The sequence below is a fragment of the Somniosus microcephalus genome, chromosome 2 (assembly GCF_052327205.1).
Source record: "Somniosus microcephalus isolate GS21.2 chromosome 2, FLI_Smic_1.0, whole genome shotgun sequence".
NCBI lineage: Eukaryota > Metazoa > Chordata > Chondrichthyes > Squaliformes > Somniosidae > Somniosus > Somniosus microcephalus.
Window position 1 is genome coordinate 387780328 of NC_140988.1, and position 22645 is coordinate 387802972.

Genomic DNA, 22645 nt, shown 5'->3' on the forward strand with positions numbered 1-22645 from the left:
GAAGACTCAGAAGACTCAAAGGGACAAAATAAGGACAAATTACAGGCTAAATAAGCTGACGCTCTTTTTATTTTATTTTAGATGGGTCTTTTTTGTGGGGGTTCAATAAAGTTCAAAATTATAACCTAAATAAAGTTTTGAAAGCCTGTTTTTATTTGTATGGCACAGTATGTCTATTTTGACGACAAAGATAATATAAGGGTCAGAGACAAAAACCATCAGTGTGCAAAAAAACTCAAAATTCCCATAAATTCCCATAAACTCCCGAAAATTCCCATGGAAAGTTTCCTCTTTTAAAAATTCCCAGAATTTTGCAACCCTAGTTGACGGTGTCAAAGGCCTTTGTGAGGTCAAAGAAGGCCATGTACAGTGGTTGGTGCTGTTCCCTGCATTTCTCTTGTAATTGGCCCTCGGTGAAAATCATGTCAATTTTCCCCCTAGTGGGCGGAATCTGCATTGCGACTCTGGGAGGAGCTCTTCAGCCACGGGGAGAAGGCGAATGAGGAGGATTCTTGCGGTGACTTTTCTTGTGGCAGACAGCAGGGAAACTCCTCTGTAATTACCACAATCGGACTTGTCACCTTTCTTGAAGCTGGTCACAATTACGGCGTCTCTGAGATCCCCTGGCATGCTCTCCTCCTTCCAGATAAGAGAAATGAGTTCATGAATTCGCGCCAGTAGTGCTTCTCCGCCATGCTTTACTGCCTCGGCGGGGATTCCATCTGTTCCTGAGACCTTCTTGTTCTTCAGTTGTCGGATGGCCTTTTCAACCTCATGCCGGGCTGGGGTTGTGCTGAGATGGTGGTGGGTAGCATGCTGCAGGATGGAGTTGAGGACACTCGCATCGAAGGCAGAGTTTCGGTTAAGGAGATCTTCGAAGTGCTCCTTCCAGCGGGCACTGACTGCCTCCCCGTCCTTGATGAGTACCTCTCCGTTCTTGGCCCGCAGTAGGGTAGGACATTGGGTGCTTGGGCCGTAGATGGTCTTGACTGCGCTAAAGAATCCACGCACGTTGTGGTTGTCAGCTAGCTGCTGGATCTCCTGCGCTTTCTCCACCCACCATCTGTTCTTTAGGTCACGAGTTTTTTGTTGGACCTCGGTCTTCAGGCTTCTGTAGAGCTGCTTTCTAGCTCTCGAGTTCTGTTGCTGTTTCCAGATCAGGAATGCCTTGCGCTTGCGGCTTATTAGCTCCTGGATCTCCTGGTCGTTCTCATCGAACCAGTCTTGGTGTTTCCTGGTCGAGTGACCGAGCGTCTCTTCACAGGTGCTGATTATGGAGGCCTTGAGTGCAGACCAGGCTCTGTGGACACTCTGTGTCTCTGCATCACTGGGAGTCGTCAGGTTGTTTGTGAGGCGCAGGCTGAATAGGGATTCCTTAGCGGGGTCTGTGTGTCTATCCCCCTAACTATACTGTCGCCTACTACAAGCACCTTCCTTTTTCCTTCCCCACTAGAACGGTTTCCTGTACCACGGTGCCGTGGTCAATTTGCTCATCCTCCCCGCACTTGTCCACAAGGGTTGTAAGAACCTCAAATCTATTGGGCAAATGCAGGGACTGAGGCTCCTGCAATACTACCTCCTGGATCCCTGTACCTGCCTCACTCGCAGTCACACCCTCCTGTCCCTGACTACGTGTCAGTTCTAAAGTATTTAATCTAAGGGGTGTGGCTGCCTCCTGGAGCAAAAGATCCAGGTAACTTTCTCCCTCCCCGATGTCTCGCAATGTCTGCAGCTCGGACTCCAGCTCCTCAACTCGGAGCCGAAGTTCCTCGAGCCGCAGACACTTACCGCAGATGTAGTCGCCCTGGACAAAAATGTCCACAAGCTCCCACATATTGCAACAGCAACACATCTCCTGTTCTCCCATTGTTTTATTTATTTAATTAATTAGTTTAGTGTTAATCAAATTATTTACCTTGTTTAGTTTATTAAATTAATTCAATTAAGTTTATAAAATTTAGTTATATGCTATATGTTAACTTAAAACTTAGCCCACAGTCACTACCAATCACTTACCTGCCTTACCTGTGACATCACACTGCCGTTTTCTCCTGTTGATGCAGGTCTGCTGCTGCTTTTATCCCCGCTCTCGGGCCTCGGTCTGCTCCCGCTCAGGTCCGCCGCCGTTCAAACTCCCAATTGTTCACTCTGTGCTCGCTGCACTCAGTGCTCCCCATAGTCCCTTGGCTTCATCTGCTTCAAGTATTTATCCCTCAATAGGTGCAATGTTCTCTGCTTCCTGGCAAAGTATGAGGCAAAAGCTCCAGGACATCACTGCAGGACTTCCTCAGGGCAGTGTCCTAGGCCCAACCATCTTCAGCTCCTTCATCAATGTCTTTCCTGCTATCATAAGGTCAGACGCGGGGATGATCGCTGATGATTGCACAGTGTTCAGTTCCATTCGCAACTCCTCAGATAATGAGCAGTCCATGCCCACATGCAGCAAGACCTGGACGACAGTCAGGCTTGGGCTGATAAGTGGCAAGTAACATTCACGCCACACAAGTGCCAGGCAATGACTAACTCCAACAAGCGAGAGTCTAACCACTGCCACTTGACATTCAACGGCATTACCACTGCCGAATGCCCACCATCAACATCCTGGGGTCACCATTGACCAGAAACTTAACTGGACCAGCCACATAAATACTGTGGTAACAAGAGCAGGTCAGAGGCTGGGTATTCTGCGGCGAGTGTCTCACCTCCTGACTCCCCAAAGCCTTTCCACCATCTACAACGCACAAGTCAAGAGTGTGATGGAATACTCTCTACTTGCCTGGATGAGTGCAGCTCCAACAACACTCAAGAAGATCGACATCATCCAGGACAAAGCAGCTGTTTGATTGGCACCCCATCCACCACCTTAAACATCCACTCCCTCCACCACTGGCGTACCGTGGCTGCAGTGTGTACCATCTACAAGGTGCACTGCAGCAACTCGCCAAGGCTTCTTCGGCAGCACCTCTGCGACCTCTACCACCTAGAAGGATAAGGGCAACAGGCACATGGGAACACCATCACTCCAAGTTCCCCTCCAAGTCACACACCATCCTGACTTGGAAATCTATTGTCGTTCCTAATCCTCGCTGGGTCAAAATCCTGAAACTCCCTCCCTAACAGCACAGTGGGAGTACTTTCACCAGAAGGACTACAACAGTTCAAGAAGGCGGCTCACCACCACTTTTTCAAGGGCCATTAGGGATGGGCAATAAATGCTGGTCTTGCCAGTGACGTCCACATCCGAGGAATGAATTTAAAAAAACTCACGTCTATCTTCACTTTCCTCAGTAACTGCAACCAGAGGGAATTTCCCTAGTCACACAATCAAATCTCTTCACAATTTTAAAAACCTGCATTAAATCACAGTATGATAAAGTCAGAGTTTTACAACTCAGAGGGGAGGAATTCAGCCCTTCTCAGAGAGCTATCCACTTAGTTATACTCCCCGACCTGTCTAGCTGTTCCCGTCCCATCTCCAAGATATTTTTTACTTGCGCAGTGATGTCCCTTACCCTGGCAATTGGGAAGCAATTTGCGTTACAACTCCAAAGTACCTGTTTATTCACCTGACTGGAATCCCTTACTACCACTGTGTTTCTGCACTTCACTCAAATCTCTCGCAGCTACCAGTTCCATTACCTGTGCTTTTCTTTAATGGTTGCCCTCCTCTAGGTTGTTGACATTGTCACAGATATTTAGTATTGAATACCTGTTTATCAATTCAACCAAGGGCACTGCTGGACTACCTCTTGTCCACTCTTCCTATCCCAATGGATGCTCACTCATTTTCTTTCCTCTCAAACTGGTTCTGCCTGAGGACGACCATCTCCTGGAACGTGAAGTCAAAGAACTATTCAGGCTCCTGAATGTGACTAAGTATCGGTACCTGTTCCTCATGCTGTGGATATGTGGTCGGAAGCTCATTTCAGGGTCAACCAAGGTTGCGAACAGTGTGGTTCAGCCTCAGACAGATGTTAGGGAGAGGGATGGAGTCACTAAGACCTCCCAATACCCAGTCACTGAGATCTCAATACCCCGTCACTGAGACCCCCCAATATATAGGGCCCTGGTAAGACCGCACCTGGAGTATTGGAGTCTCCTTACCTAAGGAAGGATATATTTGCCATAGAGGGAGTGCAATGAAGGTTCATCAGATTCATTCCTGGGATGGGGGGGTTGTCCTATGAGGACAGATTCAGTAGACTAGGCCTATATTCTCTAGAGTTAAGAAGAATGTGAGGCGATCTCATTAAAACATACAAAATTCTTACAGGGCTTGACAGGGTACATGCAGGTAGGATGGTTCCCTTGGCTGGGGAGTCTAGAACCAGGGGTCACAGTCTCAGAATAAAGGGTCGGCCATTTAGGACTGAGATGAGGAGAAATTTCTTCACTCAGAGGGTGGTGAATCTTTGGAATTCTCTACCCCAGAGGGCTGTGGAGGCTCAGTCGTTGAGTATATTCAAGATAGAGATCAATAGATTTTTGAATATTAAGGGAATCAAGGGATACGGAGTTAGTGCATGAAAGTGGAAATGAGGGAGAAGATCAGCCATGATCTTATGGAATGGCGAAGCAGGCTCGAAGGGCCAAATGGCCGACTCCTGCTCCTATTTCTTATGTTCTCATGTTACGCCGTCACTGAGACCCCCCAATACCCAGTCACCGAGACCACCCAATACCCAGTCACTGTGACCCCCCCAATACCCAGACACTGAGACCCCCCCAATACCCAGTCGCCGAGACCCCCCAATACCCAGTCACTGTGACCCCCCAATACCCAGTCACTGAGACTCCCAATACCCTGTCACCGAGACCCCCAATACCCAGTCACCGAGACCCCCCAATACCCTGTCACCGAGACCCCCCAATACCCAGACACTGAGACCCCCCAATACCCAGTCACCGAGACCCCCCAATACCCAGACACTGAGACCCCCCAATACCCAGTCACCGAGACCCCCCAATACCCTGTCACCGAGACCCCCCAATACCCAGACACTGAGACCCCCAATACCCAGTCACCGAGACCCCCCAATACCCAGTCACTGAGACTCCCCAATACCCAGTCACTGAGACCCCCCAATACCCAGTCACTGAGACCCCCCAATACCCAGACACTGAGATCCCCAATACCCAGTCACTGAGACCCCCAATACCCTGTCACTGAGACCCCCAAATACCCAGTCGCCGAGACCCCCCAATACCCAGTCACTGTGACCCCCCGATACCCAGTCACTGAGACTCCCAATACCCTGTCACCGAGACCCCCCAATACCCAGACACTGAGACCCCCAATACCCAGTCAGCGAGACCCCCCAATACCCAGTCACTGAGACCCCCAATACCCAGTCACTGAGACCCCCCAATACCCAGTCACTGAGATCCCCAATACCCAGTCACTGAGACCCCCAATACCCTGTCACCGAGACCCCCCAATACCCAGTCACTGAGACCCCCCAATACCCAGTCACTGAGACCCCCCAATACCCCATCAGAGACCCCCCAATACCCAGACACTGAGATCCCCAATACCCAGTCACTGAGCACGGTGGCATAGTGGTTAGCACTGTTGCCTCACAGCGCCAGGGACCCGGGTTCGAATCCGGCCTCGGGTGACTGTCTGTGTGGAGTTTGCACATTCTCCCCGTGTTTGCGTGGGTTTCCTCCGGGTGCTCCGGTTTCCTCCCACAGTCCAAAGATGTGCAGGTTAGGTTGATTGGCTATGATAAATTGACCCTTAGTGTTAGGGGGATTAAATACGTGGGGTTATGGGGATAGGGTGGGATATGTGTTGGTGTAGGGGTTACGGGGATCGGGTGGGATATGTGTCGGTGCAGACTCGATGGGCCGAAATGGCCTCTATCTGCATTGTGGGGTTTCTGCGATTTCTGTGACTACACAGTCACTGAGACCCCCCAATACCCAGTCACTGACCCCCCAATACCCAGACACTGAGATCCCCAATACCCAATCACTGAGACCCCCCAATACCCAGTCACTGACCACCCAATACCCAGACACTGAGATCCCCAATACCCAGTCACTGAGACCCCCAAAACCCAGTCACTGAGATCCCCAATACCCTGTCACCGAGACCCCCCAATACCCAGTCACTGAGACCCCCCAATACCCAGACACTGAGACCCCCCAATACCCAGTCACTGAGACCCCCCAATACCCAGTCACTGACCCCCCAATACCCAAACACTGAGATCCCCAATACCGTCACTGAGACCCCCCAATACCCAGTCACTGAGACCCCCCAATACCCAGTCACTGATCCCCTAATACCCAGACACTGAGATCCCCAATACCCAGTCACTGAGACCCCCAATACACTGTCACCGAGACCCCCAATACCCAGGCACTGAGACTCCCAATACCCAGTCACCGAGACCCCCCAATACCCAGTCACTGAGACCCCCAATACCCTGTCACCGAGACCCCCAGTACCCAGACACTGAGACTCCCAATACCCAGTCACTGAGACCCCCCAATACCCAGTCACTGAGACCCCCCAATACCCAGTCACTGAGATCCCCAATACCCAGACACTGAGACCCCCAATACCCTGTCACCAAGACCCCCCAATACCCTGTCACCGAGACCCCCCAATACCCAGACACTGAGGCCCCCCAATACCCTGTCACCGAGACCCCCCAATACACAGACACTGAGACCCCCAATACCCAGTCACTGTGACCCCCCAATACCCAATCACTGAGACCCCCCAATACCCTGTCACCGAGACCCCCCACTACCCAGACACTGAGACCCCCAATACCCAGACACTGAGACCCCCAATACCCAGTCACTGAGACCCCCCAATACCCTGTCACCGAGACCCCCCAATACCCAGACACTGAGACTCCCCAATACCCTATCACCGAGACCCCCCAATACCCAGTCACTGAGACCCCCAATACCCTGTCACCGAGACCCCCCAATACCCAGAAACTGAGACTCCCAATACCCAGTCACTCCCCCCAATACCCTGTCACCGAGACCCCCCAATACCCAGAAACTGAGACTCCCAATACCCAGTCACTCCCCCCAATACCCAGTCACTGAGACCCCCAATACCCAGTCACTGACCCCCCAATACCCAGTCAGAGACCCCCCAATACCCAGTCACTGAGACCCCCAATACCCAGTCACTGAGACCCCCCAATACCCAGACACTGAGACTCCCAATACCCAGTCACTCCCCCCAATACCCAGACACTGAGATCCCCAATACCCTGTCACCGAGACCTCCCAATACCCAGACACTGAGACTCCCAAAACCCAGGCACTGAGACCCCCCAATACCCAGACACTGAGACTCCCAATACCCAGACACTGAGACCCCCCAATACCCAGACACTGAGACTCCCAATACCCAGTCACTGAGATCCCCAATACCCTGTCACCAAGACCCCCCAATACCCAGACAGTGAGACTCCCAATACCCAGTCACTCCCCCCAATACCCAGACACTGAGAACCCCAATACCCCGTCAGAGACCCCCCAATACCCTGTCACCGAGACCCCCCAATACCCAGACAATGAGACTCCCAATACCCAGTCACTGTGACCCCCCAATACCCAGACACTGAGACCCCCCAATACCCAGTCCGAGACCCCTCAATACCCAGACACTGAGACCCTCCAATAGCCAGTCACTGACCCGCCAATACCCAGTCACTGAGACCCCCCAATACCCAGTCACTGAGACCCCGCAATACCCAGACACTGAGACCCCCCAATACCCAGTCACTTAGACCCCCCAATACCCTGTCACCGAGACCCCCCAATACCCAGACACTGAGACTCCCAATGCCCAGTCACTGTGACCCCCCAATACCCAGACACTGAGACCCCCCCAATACCCCGTCAGAGACCCCCCAATACCCAGTCACTGAGACTCCCAATACCCAGTCACTGTGACCCCCCAATACCCAGACACTGAGACCCCCCAATACTCAGAGACCCCCCAATACCCAGGCACTGAGACCCCCCAATACCCAGTCACTGAGACCCCCCAATACCCAGTCACTGAGACCCCCCAATACCCAGTCACTGAGACCCCCCAATACCCAGTCACTGAGACCCCCCCAATACCCCGTCAGAGACTCCCAATACCCAGTCACTGTGACCCCCCAACACCCAGACACTGAGACCCCCCAATACCCAGTCCGAGACCCCTCAATACCCAGACACTGAGACCCCCCAATACCCAGTCACTGACCCCCCAATACCCAGTCACTGAGACCCCCCAATACCCAGTCACTGAGACCCCCCAATACCCAGACACTGAGACCCCCCAATACCCAGTCACTTAGACCCCCCAATACCCTGTCACCGAGACCCCCCAATACCCAGACACTGAGACTCCCAATACCCAGTCACTGTGACCCCCCAATACCCAGACACTGATACCCCCCAATACCCCGTCAGAGACCCCCCAATACCCAGTCACTGAGACTCCCAATACCCAGTCACTGTGACCCCCCAATACCCAGACATTGAGACCCCCCAATACCCAGAGACCCCCCAATACCCAGACACTGAGACCCCCCAATACCCAGTCACTGAAACCCCCCAATACCCAGTCACTGAGACCCCCCAATACCCAGTCACTGAGACCCCCCAATACCCAGTCACTGAGACCCCCCAATACCCAGTCACTGAGACCCCCCAATACCCAGACACTGAGACCCCCCAATACCCAGTCACTTAGACCCCCCAATACCCTGTCACCGAGACCCCCCAATACCCAGACACTGAGACTCCCAATACCCAGTCACTGTGACCCCCCAATACCCAGACACTGATACCCCCCAATACCCCGTCAGAGACCCCCCAATACCCAGTCACTGAGACTCCCAATACCCAGTCACTGTGACCCCCCAATACCCAGACATTGAGACCCCCCAATACCCAGAGACCCCCCAATACCCAGACACTGAGACCCCCCAATACCCAGTCACTGAGACCCCCCAATACCCAGTCACTGAGACCCCCCAATACCCAGTCACTGAGACCCCCCAATACCCAGACACTGAGACCCCCCAATACCCAGTCACTGAGACCCCCCAATACCCAGTCACTGAGACCCCCCAATACCCAGACACTGAGAACCCCCAATACCCAGTCACTGAGACCCCCAATACCCTGTCACCGAGCACCCCCAATACCCAGACACTGAGACCCCCAATACCCAGTCACTCCCCCCCATACCCAGATACTGAAACCCCCAATACCCCATCAGGGACCCCCCAATACCCAGTCACTGAGACCCCCAATACCCAGTCACTGACCCCCCAAGACCCAGTCACCGAGACCCCCAATACCCAGTCACTGACCCCCAATACCGAGTCACTGAGACCCCCAATACCCAGTCACTGAGACCCCCCAATACCCAGTCACTGAGACCCCCCAATACCCAGTCACTGAGTCCCCCCAATACCCAGTCGCTGAGACCCCCAATACCCAGTCACTGAGACCCCCCAATAACCAGTCACTGAGACCCCCAATACCCAGTCACTGAGATCCCCAATACCCAGTCACCGAGACCCCCAATACCCAGTCACTGAGACCCCACAATACCCAGTCACTGAGACCCCCCCAATACCCAGTCACCGAGACCCCCCAATACCCAGTCTCGGAGACCCCCCAATACCCAGTCACTGAGACCCCCCAATACCCAGTCACTGAGAGCCCCAATACCCAGTCACTGAGACCCCCAATACCCAGTCACTGAGACCCCCAATACCCAGTCACTGAGACCCCCAATACCCAATCACTGAGACCCCCAATACCCAGTCACTGAGACCCCCAATACCCAGTCACTGAGACCCCCAATACCCACTGAGACCCCCCAATACCCAGTCACTGAGGCCCCCCAATACCCAGTCACTGAGACCCCCCAATACCCAGTCACTGAGACCCCCAATACCCAGTCACTGAGACCCCCCAATACCCAGTCACTGAGACCCCCAATACCCAGTCACTGAGGCCCCCCCAATACCCAGTCACTGAGACTCCCCAATACCCAGTCACTGAGACCCCCCAATACCCAGTCACTGAGTCCCCCCAATACCCAGACGCTGAGACCCCCCAATTTCAAGTCACTGAGACCCCCCAATACCCAGTCACTCCCCCAATAGCCAGTCACTGAGACCCCCCAATACCCAGTCACTCCCCCCAATACCCAGTCACTGAGACCCCCAATACCCAGTCACTGAGACCCCCAATACCCAGTTACTGAACCCCCCAATACCCAGTCACCGAGACCCCCCAATACCCAGTCACCAAGACCCCCAATACCCAGTCACTGAGACCCCCCAATACCCAGTCACTGAGACCCCCAATACCCAGTCACTGAGACTCCCCAATACCCAGTCACTGAGACCCCCAATACCCAGTCACTGAGACCCCCCAATACCCGGTCACTGAGACCCCCCAATACCCAGTCACTGAGACCCCCAATACCCAGTCACCGAGACTCCCAATACCCAGTCACTGAGACCCCCCAATACCCAGTCACTGAGACCCCCAATACCCAGTCACTGAGACCCCCCAATACCCAGTCACTGAGACCCCCAATACCCAGTCACAGAGACCCCCAATACCCAGTCACTGAGACCCCCAATACCCAGTCACAGAGACACCCCAATACCCAGGCACTGAGACCCCCCCAATACCCAGTCACCGAGGCCCCCCAATACCCAGTCACTGAGACCCCCCAATACCCAGTCACTGAGACCCCCCAATACCCAGACACTGAGTCCCCCCAATACCCAGTCACTGAGACCCCCAATACCCAGTCACTCCCCCCAATACCCAGTCACTGAGACCCCCAATACCCAGTCACTGAGACCCCCCAATACCCAGTCACTGAGACCCCCCCAATACCCAGTCACCTAGACCCCCCAATACCCAGTCACGAGACCCCCCAATACCCAGTCACTGAGGCCCCCCAATGCCCAGTCACTGAGACCCCCCAATACCCAGTCACTGAGACCCCCAATACCCAGTCACTGAGACCCCCCAATACCCAGTCACTGAGACCCCCCAATACCCAGTCACTGAGACCCCCAATACCCAGTCACTGAGACCCCCCAATACCCAGTCACTGAGACTCCCCAATAACCAGTCACTGAGACCTCAAATACCCAGTCACTCCCCCCAATACCCAGTCACTGAGACCCCCAATACCCAGTCACTGAGACCCCCCAATACCCAGTCACTGAGACCCCCCAATACCCAGTCACTGAGACCCCCAATACCCAGTTACTGAGACCCCCAATACCGAGTCACTCCCCCCAATACCCAGTCACTGAGACCCCCCAATACCCAGTTACTGAGACCCCCAGTACCCAGTCACTGAGACCCCCCAATACCCAGTCACTGAGGCCCCCAATACCCAGTCACTGAGACCTCCCAATACCCAGTCACTGAGACCCCCCAATACCCAGTCACTGAGACCCCCCAATACCCAGTCACTGAGACCCCCCAATACCCAGTCACTGAGACCCCCCAATACCCAGTCACTGAGACCCCCCAATACCCAGTCACTGAGAACCCCAATACCCAGTCACTGAGAACCCCAATACCCAGTCACTGAGACCCCCCAAAACCCAGTCACTGAGACACCCCAATACCCAGACACTGAGACCCCCCCAATACCCAGTCACTGAGACCCCCAATACCCAGTCACCGAGGCCCCCCAATACCCAGTCACCGAGGCCCCCCAATACCCAGTCACCGAGACCCCCCAATACCCAGTCACTGAGACCCCCCAATATCCAGTCACTGAGACCCCCAATACCCAGTCACTCCCCCCAATACCCAGTCACTGAGACCCCCCCAATACCCAGTCACTGAGACCCCCCCAATACCCAGTCACTGAGACCCCCCAATACCCAGTCACTGAGACCCCCCAATACCCAGTCACCGAGACCCCCAATACCCAGTCAATGAGACCCCCCAATACCCAGTCACCGAGACCCCCAATACCCAGTCACTGAGACCCCCAATACCCAGTCACTCCCCCCAATACCCAGTCACTGAGACCCCCAATACCCAGTCACTGAGACCCCCAATACCCAGTCACTGAGACCCCCCCAATACCCAGTCACGAGACCCCCCAATACCCAGTCACTGAGACCCCCCCAATATCCAGTCACTGAGACCCCCCAATACCCAGTCACCGAGACCCCCAATACCCAGTCACTGAGACCCCCAATACCCAGTCACTCCCCCCAATACCCAGTCACTGAGTCCCCCCCAATACCCAGTCACTGAGACCCCCAATACCCAGTCACTGAGACCCCCAATACCCAGTCACCGAAACCCCCAATACCCAGTCACTGAGACCCTCCAATACCCAGTCACCGAGACCCCCAATACCCAGTCACTGAGACCCCCAATACCCAGTCACTCCCCCAATACCCAGTCACTGAGACCCCCCCAATACCCAGTCACTGAGACCCCCCAATACCCAGTCACCGAGACCCCCAATACCCAGTCACTGAGACCCCCAATACCCAGTCACTCCCCCCAATACCCAGTCACCGAGACCCCCAATACCCAGTCACTGAGACCCCCAATACCCAGTCACTGAGACCCCCCAATACCCAGTCACCGAGACCCCCAATACCCAGTCACCGAGACCCCCAATACCCAGTCACCGAGACCCCCAATACCCAGTCACCGAGACCCCCAATACCCAGTCACTGAGACCCCCAATACCCAGTCACTCCCCCCAATACCCAGTCACCGAGACCCCCAATACCCAGTCACTGAGACCCCCAATACCCAGTCACTGAACTCAAATGTCACCATGGCAGTTTGAGAATTTTAATTATTAACTTAACAAAATAACCTGAAATAAAAAAACTGGAATCATGTGACCATGAAGCTGTCATTTTTTTATAACAACCCAACTGGTTCACTACTGTCCTTTCGGAAAGAAACCTGCCGTCCTTACCCGATCTGGGTCTATATGTGACTCCAGACCCACACCAACGTGGTTGACTCTTAACTGCCCTCTGAAGTGACCCAGCGAGACACTCAGTCATATCAAACCACTACAAAGCTTTTGGGGCACCTCATCACACCGACAGCGGTGGTTCAGGAAGATCGTCCACCATTACATTCTTACGACAACTAGGGACGGGCAATAAATGTCCAAACCCCAAGAACAGAAAAAAACATTAACCATAATTATGTCACTAAACCCCAATAACCACACTCATGTCTTTGAACCCTTACCCCAATAACCATCAATCCCATGATGAAGCCCCAAGAACCACACAAAAGGCATCAAGGGGTAGGGGGAGAGAGCAGGAATATGGTCACCAAGACTCACCTCAATAACCACACTGGTCACAGAATCACAGAATCACAGAATCACAGAAACCCCACAATGCAGATAGAGGCCATTTCGGCCCATCGAGCCTGCACCGACACATATCCCACCCGATCCCCGTAACCCCTACACCAACACATATCCCACCCTATCCCCGTATTTAATCCCCCTAACACTAAGGGTCAATTTATCATAGCCAATCAACCTAACCCGCACATCTTTGGACTGTGGGAGGAAACCGGAGCACCCGGAGGAAACCCACGCAAACACGGGGAGAATGTGCAAACTCCACACAGACAGTCACCCGAGGCCGGATTTGAACCCGGGTCCCTGGTGCTGTGAGGCAACAGTGCTAACCACTATGCCACCGTGCTGCCCACCTCAATAACCACACTGGTCGCCAGGACTCACCTCAATAACCACACTGGTCACCAAGACTCACCTCAATAACCACACTGGTCACCAAGGCTCACCTCAATAACCACACTGGTCACCAGGACTCACCTCAATAACCACACTGGTCACCAAGACTCACCTCAATAACCACACTGGTCACCAGGACTCACCTCAATAACCACACTGGTCACCAAGACTCACCTCAATAACCACACTGGTCACCAAGGCTCACCTCAATAACCACACTGGTCACCAGGACTCACCTCAATAACCACACTGGTCACCAAGACTCACCTCAATAACCACACTGGTCACCAAGGCTCACCTCAATAACCACACTGGTCACCAAGGCTCACCTCAATAACCACACTGGTCACCAAGGCTCACCTCAATAACCACACTGGTCACCAAGACTCACCTCAATAACCACACTGGTCACCTCAGTAAACACACTAGTTATTGATTCCTACCCAAATAAACTCACTTGTTACTGTTTTTTTTTTGAGGAGCAGAAACTGTTCCCAGCAAAAGAACTGTTCCTAATGTGAATAAATTAAGTATATTTCACACTATCATACATCAGATAGGAACTTAGTGCATGTACTGTATTTATATAGACAATACCTTGGAGGACACTCTAGCATTCTCCAACAGAACTCTGGTCCAAACTGCTGGATGTCTAGCCACGTATTTCCAATCTCGACAGACCTCAGCTGTTTTCAGCAATGTCTTGGTGTCCAGGTATGTGAAAATACAAAATAATGCTGCTCGCATCTTCAGCACCTCAGGGCTGATGACTTCATTTGATCGGGAGGGGCTGCCCTTCTGGAGTTTGGCTGTTTTGTAACTAACTGGCTTGGCATTACCTAAGGACAAATACAAAAGACACATAAAAAGTAGGTTCCATAGCCCAAAGCAATGATATGAATAAACCTATAAATGAGTGTTGGAAATGACTGACTACAGTTGTAGAATGACACACAGAAACATCTTTTCATGTCCAAACTAACCCTTAATATTGTGTAATTTTATAATTTTTCCATCAAACGTAAAAATATTGCAAGGGTATTAAATATCACTTTGGGTTAAAACTAGGGTTGCGAAGGGGCAGAAAGTTTCCGGTAAATTTCCGGAAATTTTCCACGGGAAGTTTAGCTTGGGAATTTTGCCCAAAAAAGCACATGCTAGCATAATTTTTTTTTGTATTTCTTTCATTTTTTTCACAGATCCTCTGTTAAAATTACTAACAGAGATGGAATCTTAATTATTAAGGAATTTCTTAATCAATATATGTATTCTGCCCTTACAGCGCGTTCCTATGCAGAGCTAGACAGGTAGCTAACAACTTGATATCTTCCCATAAAAATCACAAGGCTTGACTTTTCTTGTAAACTTTACTGAAAGATTCTTATTGTGAAACTGAAATACAATACAGAAATGGAAGCACACATTAGTACACAAGCACATAACTGATATGCATACATACATTTAGGTACGCCTGAGCAACACAGTGCATTTGGCATGTAACTTACCAAAACACATGAAAACACAGCTTACTGTGAATATACATTTAGCAAACTGAAAGGCATTCTCTTTAAATTAGCCCTGTACATAGTGCATCAAAATACAGCTACAAGTTAACCAGCTAGACAGAGAGCGAGCACTTCACGGCTAGCTGTGTAAGTTTGCTTACAGAGAAAAGTTACAAACTAAACATTTTCTGCAAAATATAGTGTACACTAATCATCTATAACATTCTCAAGTACTTACAGACAAATAGTGTCCAAGGCTGGAGCGTGACAAGAATATAACTTCCCAGACCATGTGTGGCTGCAGGTCTGTGACATACAGTAGTTTACTTTACTGCACTTACTGTGCTTTACTGCACTTTACTGCGCTTTACTGCACTTGCTAGGTGCCAAATATCCACTAGGTGGCGGCACACAATGGAAATCGACCCAAATTACTCAAGCCCCTGAATTAACTGGAAAACTAACATAAATTCCTAAAGAAAGGCAGCACAATGTGTTTATCTTCTTACTTGGCTTGTTTTAATAATTACAAGTTTTGTGTGTGACTGTGAACAAATGTGTCCTGATTGGTTGGATGAGTGGATGCGAGATTAGCTCCCTCTATTGGTGATGTAGCGTCGTGCGTGCACAGGTCATGCTTCCATCACATGGAGCATCAGGAAAAATGTACTCACCCTGTTGCAATCGTGCTGATCGACCGCAGTTCGACATAGAGACGAATGCCCTTTATTTCTCTGCACAGAACAATGCCACGTTTACCGTTGGATGTGTGGAAGCATTTTACCCCAGGCATTAAAGATGGAAAGACTGTGTACATGTGCAAACACTGTACAAAGCCATATGTAAAGAATGCCACAAAGATGCAGCAGCATTTATCCAAATGCAACAACTTCACTCAAAGCTCACAGCAGTCAGCCCAGAGTTCCTCTGCTTCCATTCAAGAAGATGATGGTTCACATTCAGCATCAGGCTCCTTATCATCAGCAACTCCTGGCCCACTTGGAAGGTTCTTTGATACAATGGATAACCATAGCCAGAAGAATGCAGATGAGTGCCTTGCTCGAGCTGTATATGCGACAGGCTAACCCCTCATGCTCACAGCCAATGTGTACTGGAAGAGATTTTTCAATGTTATTCGCCCTGCACACTGTCCTCCCACCAGACATGCTTTGTCTACTTATTTGCTGGAGGCTGAGTATAACAGAGTCCAAGGAAAGCTCAAAGAAATGACAGAGATGGCAGACTGTGTTGCAGTTATCTCAGATGGGTGGTCAAATGTACGAGGAGAGGGCATCATAAACTACATCATCGGTGGCAGACACGGTGGCATAGTGGTTAGCACTGTTGCCTCACAGCACCAGGGACCCGGGTTTGAATCCGGCCTCGGGCGACTGTCTGTGTGGAGTTTGCACATTCTCCCCGTGTTTGCGTGGGTTTCCTCCGGGTGCTCCGGTTTCCTCCCACAGTCCAAAGATGTGCGGGTTAGGTTGATTGGCTATGATAAATTGACCCTTAGTGTTAGGGGGATTAAATATGTGGGGTTACGGGGATAGGGTGGGATATGTGTTGGTGTAGGGGTTACGGGGATCGGGTGGGATATGTGTCGGTGCAGGCTTGATGGGCCGAAATGGCCTCGATCTGCACTGTGGGGTTTCTGTGATTTCTGTGATCTCCACTCCTCTCCCAGTGTTCTTCAAGAGCACAGACACGAAGGACAACAGACACACAGGCACATACATTGCCGATGAGCTGAAAGCGGTCATCAACGATCTTGGATCACAAAAGGTCTTTGCAGTAGTCACTGACAATGCTGCAAATATGAAGGCTGCTTGGGCTCAAGTGGAGGAGGCCTACCCTCATATTACGTCTATTGGGTACGCAGCTCATGGGCTCAGCCTGCTCCTCAAGGACATCATGGGTTTGAGAACCATGGAAACACTGTACAAGAGAGCCGAGCAAGTTGTTAAGTATATCAGGGGAAAACAGGTAGTTGCAGCAACCTACAACTCCAAGCAAATGTCAAAGAACAAGAACACCACACTGAAGCTGCCCAGCAACACTAGATAGGGTGGCGTTGTCATAATGTACAACAGCCTTCTGGGGGGTAAGGAGTCGCTGCAAGAAATGGCAATATCCCAGTATGGGGATATGGAAACCACCATCAAGAAAATACTGCTGGATGATGTGTTTTGGGAGAGTGGTTAGCAGCCTTAAACTACTCTCTCCAGTAGCATGTGCAATTGCTCAGATTGAAGGAGATAACACTGTCTTGTCAGATGTTCTCAGGCTTTTTGCTGATTTAAAAGAACAAATCAGAATTGCCCTACCCACATCCCTGCTGCTCAAAGCAGAGGACAAATGTAGGAAGTCACACAACACCAGGTTATAGTCCAACAGCTTTATTTGAAATCACAAGCTTTCGGAGCGCTGCTCCTTCGTCAGGTGAAATGAAGAGAAACATACAGGCACAGCAAATATAGTCAGAGAAAACTGCCAGATGATGACAGGTGATCTTTCTAACTGCCCTTTATCACACCTCGGCAGAGAGATAATCACAGCAATCAAAGGTGTGAATGGTGTCCAAACAGGTCAGTCAGGAAAACATTACATCAAAGAATAATGAGGTGGGGTCACAAGGGGTCAAATGTTGCAGATGCTGGGGTCTGTATGAAAAACAGAAAAAACCCAAAAAACGTTGCTGGAAATCACAGCAGGTCCGGCCGCATCTGTGCAGAGAGAACAAGCCAACGACGACTCGAGTCTGGATGACTCTATGTCAGGTGGGGTTACATGTAGCGTGACATGAACCCAAGATCCCGGTTGAGGCTGTCCTCATGAGTGCGGAACTTGGCTATCAGTTTCTGCTCGATGATTTTGCGTTGTCGTGTGTCTCGAAGGCTGCCTTGGAGAATGCTTACCCGAAGATCAGAGGCTGAATGTCCTTGACTGCTGAAGTGTTCCCCGACTGGGAGGGAACTCTCCTGCCTGGCGATTGTTGTGCGGTGTCCGTTCATCCGTTGTCGCAGTGTCTGCATGGTCTCGCCGATGTACTTCCCCGGAGCGGAGAAACTACGCCATGTTCTCCACAGCCTTCAACATGTCATCGACGACAACGAACACCTCGCTAAGGCCATCCCCACGCCTCCACTACTCGCCTTCAAACAGCCGCCTAACCTCAAACAGACCATCGTTCGCAGCAAATTACCCAGCTTTCAGGAGAACAGCGACCACGCCACCACACAACCCTGCCACGGCAACCTCTGCAAGACATGCCAGATCATCAACACAGATACCATCATCACACGTGAGGACACCACCCACCAGGTACGTGGTACATACTCATGTGACTCGGCCAACGTTGTCTACCTCATACGTTGCAGGAAAGGATGCCCTGGACCATGGTACATCGGCGAGACCATGCAGACACTACAACAACGGATGAATGGGCACCGCACAACAATCGCCAGGCAGGAGTGTTCCCTCCCAGTCGGGGAACACTTCAGCAGTCAAGGACATTCAGCCTCCGATCTTCAGGTAAGCATTCTCCAAGGCGGCCTTCGAGACACACGACAACGCAAAATCGTTGAGCAGAAACTGATAGCCAAGTTCCGCACTCATGAGGACGGCCTCAACCGGGATCTTGGGTTCATGTCACGCTACATGTAACCCCACCTGACGTAGAGTCATCCAGACTCGAGTCGTCGTTGGCTTGTTCTCTCTGCACAGATGCAGCCGGACCTGCTGTGATTTCCAGCAAAGTTTTTTGGGTTTTTTCTGTTTTTCATACAGACCCCAGCATCGTCAACATTTGACCCCTTGTGACCCCACCTCATTATTCTTTGATGTAATGTTTTCCTGACTGACCTGTTTGGACACCATTCACACCTTTGATTGCTGTGATTATCTCTCTGCCGAGGTGTGATAAAGGGCAGTTAGAAAGATCACCTGTAATCATCTGGCAGTTTTCTCTGGCTATATATGCTGTGCCTGTATGCTTCTCTTCACTTCACCTGACGAAGGAGCAGCGCTCCGAAAGCTTGTGATTTCAAATAAAGCTGATGGACTATAACCTGGTGTTGTGTGACTTCCTACATTTGTCCACCCCAGTCCAACACCGGCATCTCCACATCAAAGCAGAGGAGAAGGCAATTGTTCAATTCATACAGACGCGTCAAGAATTTTGTGTCAAGCCGATTCATGCTGCAGCATACATACTGGACCCAAAGCATGTTGGGAGACCAATACTTTCTGGAGAACAGATCAACAGCGCTTACAGTGTGATTTCTACCCTCTCACACCACCTCAATCTGGACGTGGGCAAAGTTCTGGGAAGTCTGGCAAAGTTCTCTACCAAGCAAGGTCTTTGGAATGGGGACGGGATATGGGAATCATGCAAGCACATCAGTGCACATACCTGGTGGAAGGGACTTTGTGCATCTGAGGCCCTGTCACCCATTGCATCGGTGATACTCCAAATCCCACCTTCATCAGCGGCCTCTGAACGAAACTGGTCACTTTTTGGGAATACGCATACAAAGGTGAGCAACAGGCTGACTAACAAGAGAGTGGAGAAACTGGTGGCTATCCGGGTGAACCTACAACTTATTGAGCCAGATACAGAAGTGTCCACCACACAGCTAGACAGTGACATAGAGGAGGAAATGGACACGTCAGAGCCAGAGTCAGAGAATCAGGAGGAGCAATGATGAGTAGAAGACTCAGAAGACTCATGAGTAGAAGACTCAAAGGGACAAAATAAGGACAAATTACAGACTAAATAAGCGGACGTTCTTCTTATTTTATTTTAGATGGGTTTTTTTGTGGGGGTTCAATAAAGTTCAAAATTATAACCCAAAAAAACATTTTGAAAGCCTGTTTTTATTTGTATGGAACAGTATGTCTATTTTGATGACAAAGATAATATAAGGGTCAGAGACAAAAACCATCAGTGTGCAAAAAAACTCAAAACTCCCATAAATTCCCCAAATTCCCATGGAAAGTTTCCTCTTAAAAATTCCCGGAATTTTGCAACCCTAGCATCGGACCTGTGAGGGAGCAGTGATCGGCGGCAGTTTAAAAGCGGCAGCTGATTCAGCGAGGCGAGGCCCGACCAGAGCACCGGACCTGTGAGGGAGCAGTGACTGGCGGCAGTTTAAAAGCAGCGGCTGATTCAGCGAAGCGAGGCCCGACCAGAGCATCGGACCTGTGAGGGAGCAGTGACCGGCGGCAGTTTAAAAGCGGCAGCTGATTCAGCGAGGCGAGGCCTGGCCAGAGCATCGGACCTGTGAGGGAGCAGTGACCGGCGGCAGTTTAAAAGCGGCAGCTGATTCAGCGAGGCGAGGCCCGACCAGAGTATCGGACCTGTGAGGGAGTAGTGACTGGCGGCAGTTTAAAAGCAGCGGCTGATTCAGCGAAGCGAGGCCCGACCAGAGCATCGGACCTGTGAGGGAGCAGTGACCGGCGGCAGTTTAAAAGCGGCAGCTGATTCAGCGAGGCGAGGCCCGACCAGAGTATCGGACCTGTGAGGGAGCAGTGACTGGCGGCAGTTTAAAAGCAGCGGCTGATTCAGCGAAGCGAGGCCCGACCAGAGCATCGGACCTGTGAGGGAGCAGTGACCGGCGGCAGTTTAAAAGCGGCAGCTGATTCAGCGAGGCGAGGCCCGACCAGAGCATCGGACCTGTGACGGAGCAGTGACCGGCGGCAGTTTAAAAGCGGCGGTTGATTCAGCGAGGCGAGGCCCGACCAGAGTATCGGACCTGTGAGGGAGCAGTGACCGGCGGCAGTTTAAAAGCGGCGGCTGATTCAGCGAGGCGAGGTTCACATTGGGACCAACGACATAGGTAGGAAGAGGGATGAGGTCCTGCAGCAAGAATTTAGGGAGCTAGGTAGCAGATTAAAGAGTAGGACCTCAAAGGTTGTAATCTCTGGATTACTCCCGGTGCCACGTGCTAGTGAGTATAGGAATAGAAGGATAGAGCAGATGAATGCGTGGCTAATGAGTTGGTGCGGGAGGGAGGGCTTCAGTTTCCTGGATCACTGGGCCTGCTTCTGGGGAAGCTGGGACTTGTACAAGTCAGACGGGTTGCACCTGAACCAGAGCGGGACAAATATCCTTGCGGGGAGGTTTGCTAGCACTGTTCGGGGGGGTTTAAACTAAAATGGCAGGGGGTTGGGAACCTGAGCAGGGAGACAGAGGAAAGGTAAACAGGGATAAAAGCAAAAGATAGGAAGGAGAAAAACAAAAGTGGCAGTCAGAGAAATCAACGGTTTAAATCAAACATGGCCACAGTAAATAATAATTCTAATAGGTCTAAGAGCGTTAAAAAAACAAGCCTGAAGGCTTTGCATCTTAATGCGAGGAGCATTTGTAATAAGGTGGATGAATTGGCTGCGCAAATAGAGGTAAACGAAAATGATTTGGTTGGGATTACGGAAACATGGCTCAAGGACGGCCAAGACTGGGAACTCAACATCCAGGGGTATTCGATATTCAGGAAAGATAGGCAAAAAGGAAAGGGAGGTGGGGTAGCAGTACTGGTTAAAGAAGGGATTAATACAATTGTAATGAAGGATATTAGCTCTGATGATGTGGAATCTGTATGGGTAGAATTGAGAAATACTAAGGGGAAAAAAACATTAGTGGGAGTGGTATATAGACCTCCAAACAGTAAGGCGGAGGTTGGGGATGGCATTAAAAGGGAAATTAAAGAAGCGTGCAATAAGGGCACAGCAGTCATCATGGGTGACTTTAATCTACATATAGATTGGGCCAACCAAATTAGTAACAATACTGTGGAGGAGGAATTCCTGGAGGGTTTACGGGATGGTTTCCTGGACCAATATGTCGAGGAACCAACCAGAGATCAGGCCATCTTAGACTGGGTATTATGTAACAAGAAAGGATTAATTAGCAATCTTGTTGTACGAGGCCCCTTGGGTCGGAGCGATCATAATATGATCAAATTCTTCATTAAGATGGAGAATGAAGTAGTTGACACAGAGACAAGGGTCCTCAATTTAAATAAAGGAAACTACGATGGTCTGAGGAGCGAGTTGGGTAGGAATGATTGGGGAATGGCACTCAAAGGGTTGACGGTGGATAGGCAATGGCAAACATTCAAAGACCGAATGGATGCGCTACAGAATTTGTTCATCCCAGTTTGGCATAAAAATAAAACAAAAAAGGTGACTCAACCGTGGCTAACAAGGGAAATTAGTGATAGCATAAGATCCAAGGAGAGGACATATAAATTGGCTAGAAAAAGCAATAATCCTGAGGATTGGGAGCAGTTTAGGAGTCAACAAAGGAGGACAAAGGGATTAATTAAGAAAGGGAAAATAGAATTTGAGAGTAAGC

The 22645-nt window shown here is 50.9% G+C and overlaps 1 protein-coding gene across 1 annotated transcript in view; it reads right to left on the reverse strand.

Annotated features, from left to right (window-relative positions):
* Nucleotides 1-22645, reverse strand: part of fbxo41 (F-box protein 41) — a 323546-nt gene that overhangs the window by 158741 nt on the left and 142160 nt on the right. Inside the window, exon 7 of the mRNA XM_085976430.1 lies at nucleotides 14381-14622. Within this exon, the coding sequence (XP_085832556.1) occupies nucleotides 14381-14622 (242 nt within the window). The remainder of the gene's footprint in view (nucleotides 1-14380; nucleotides 14623-22645) is intronic.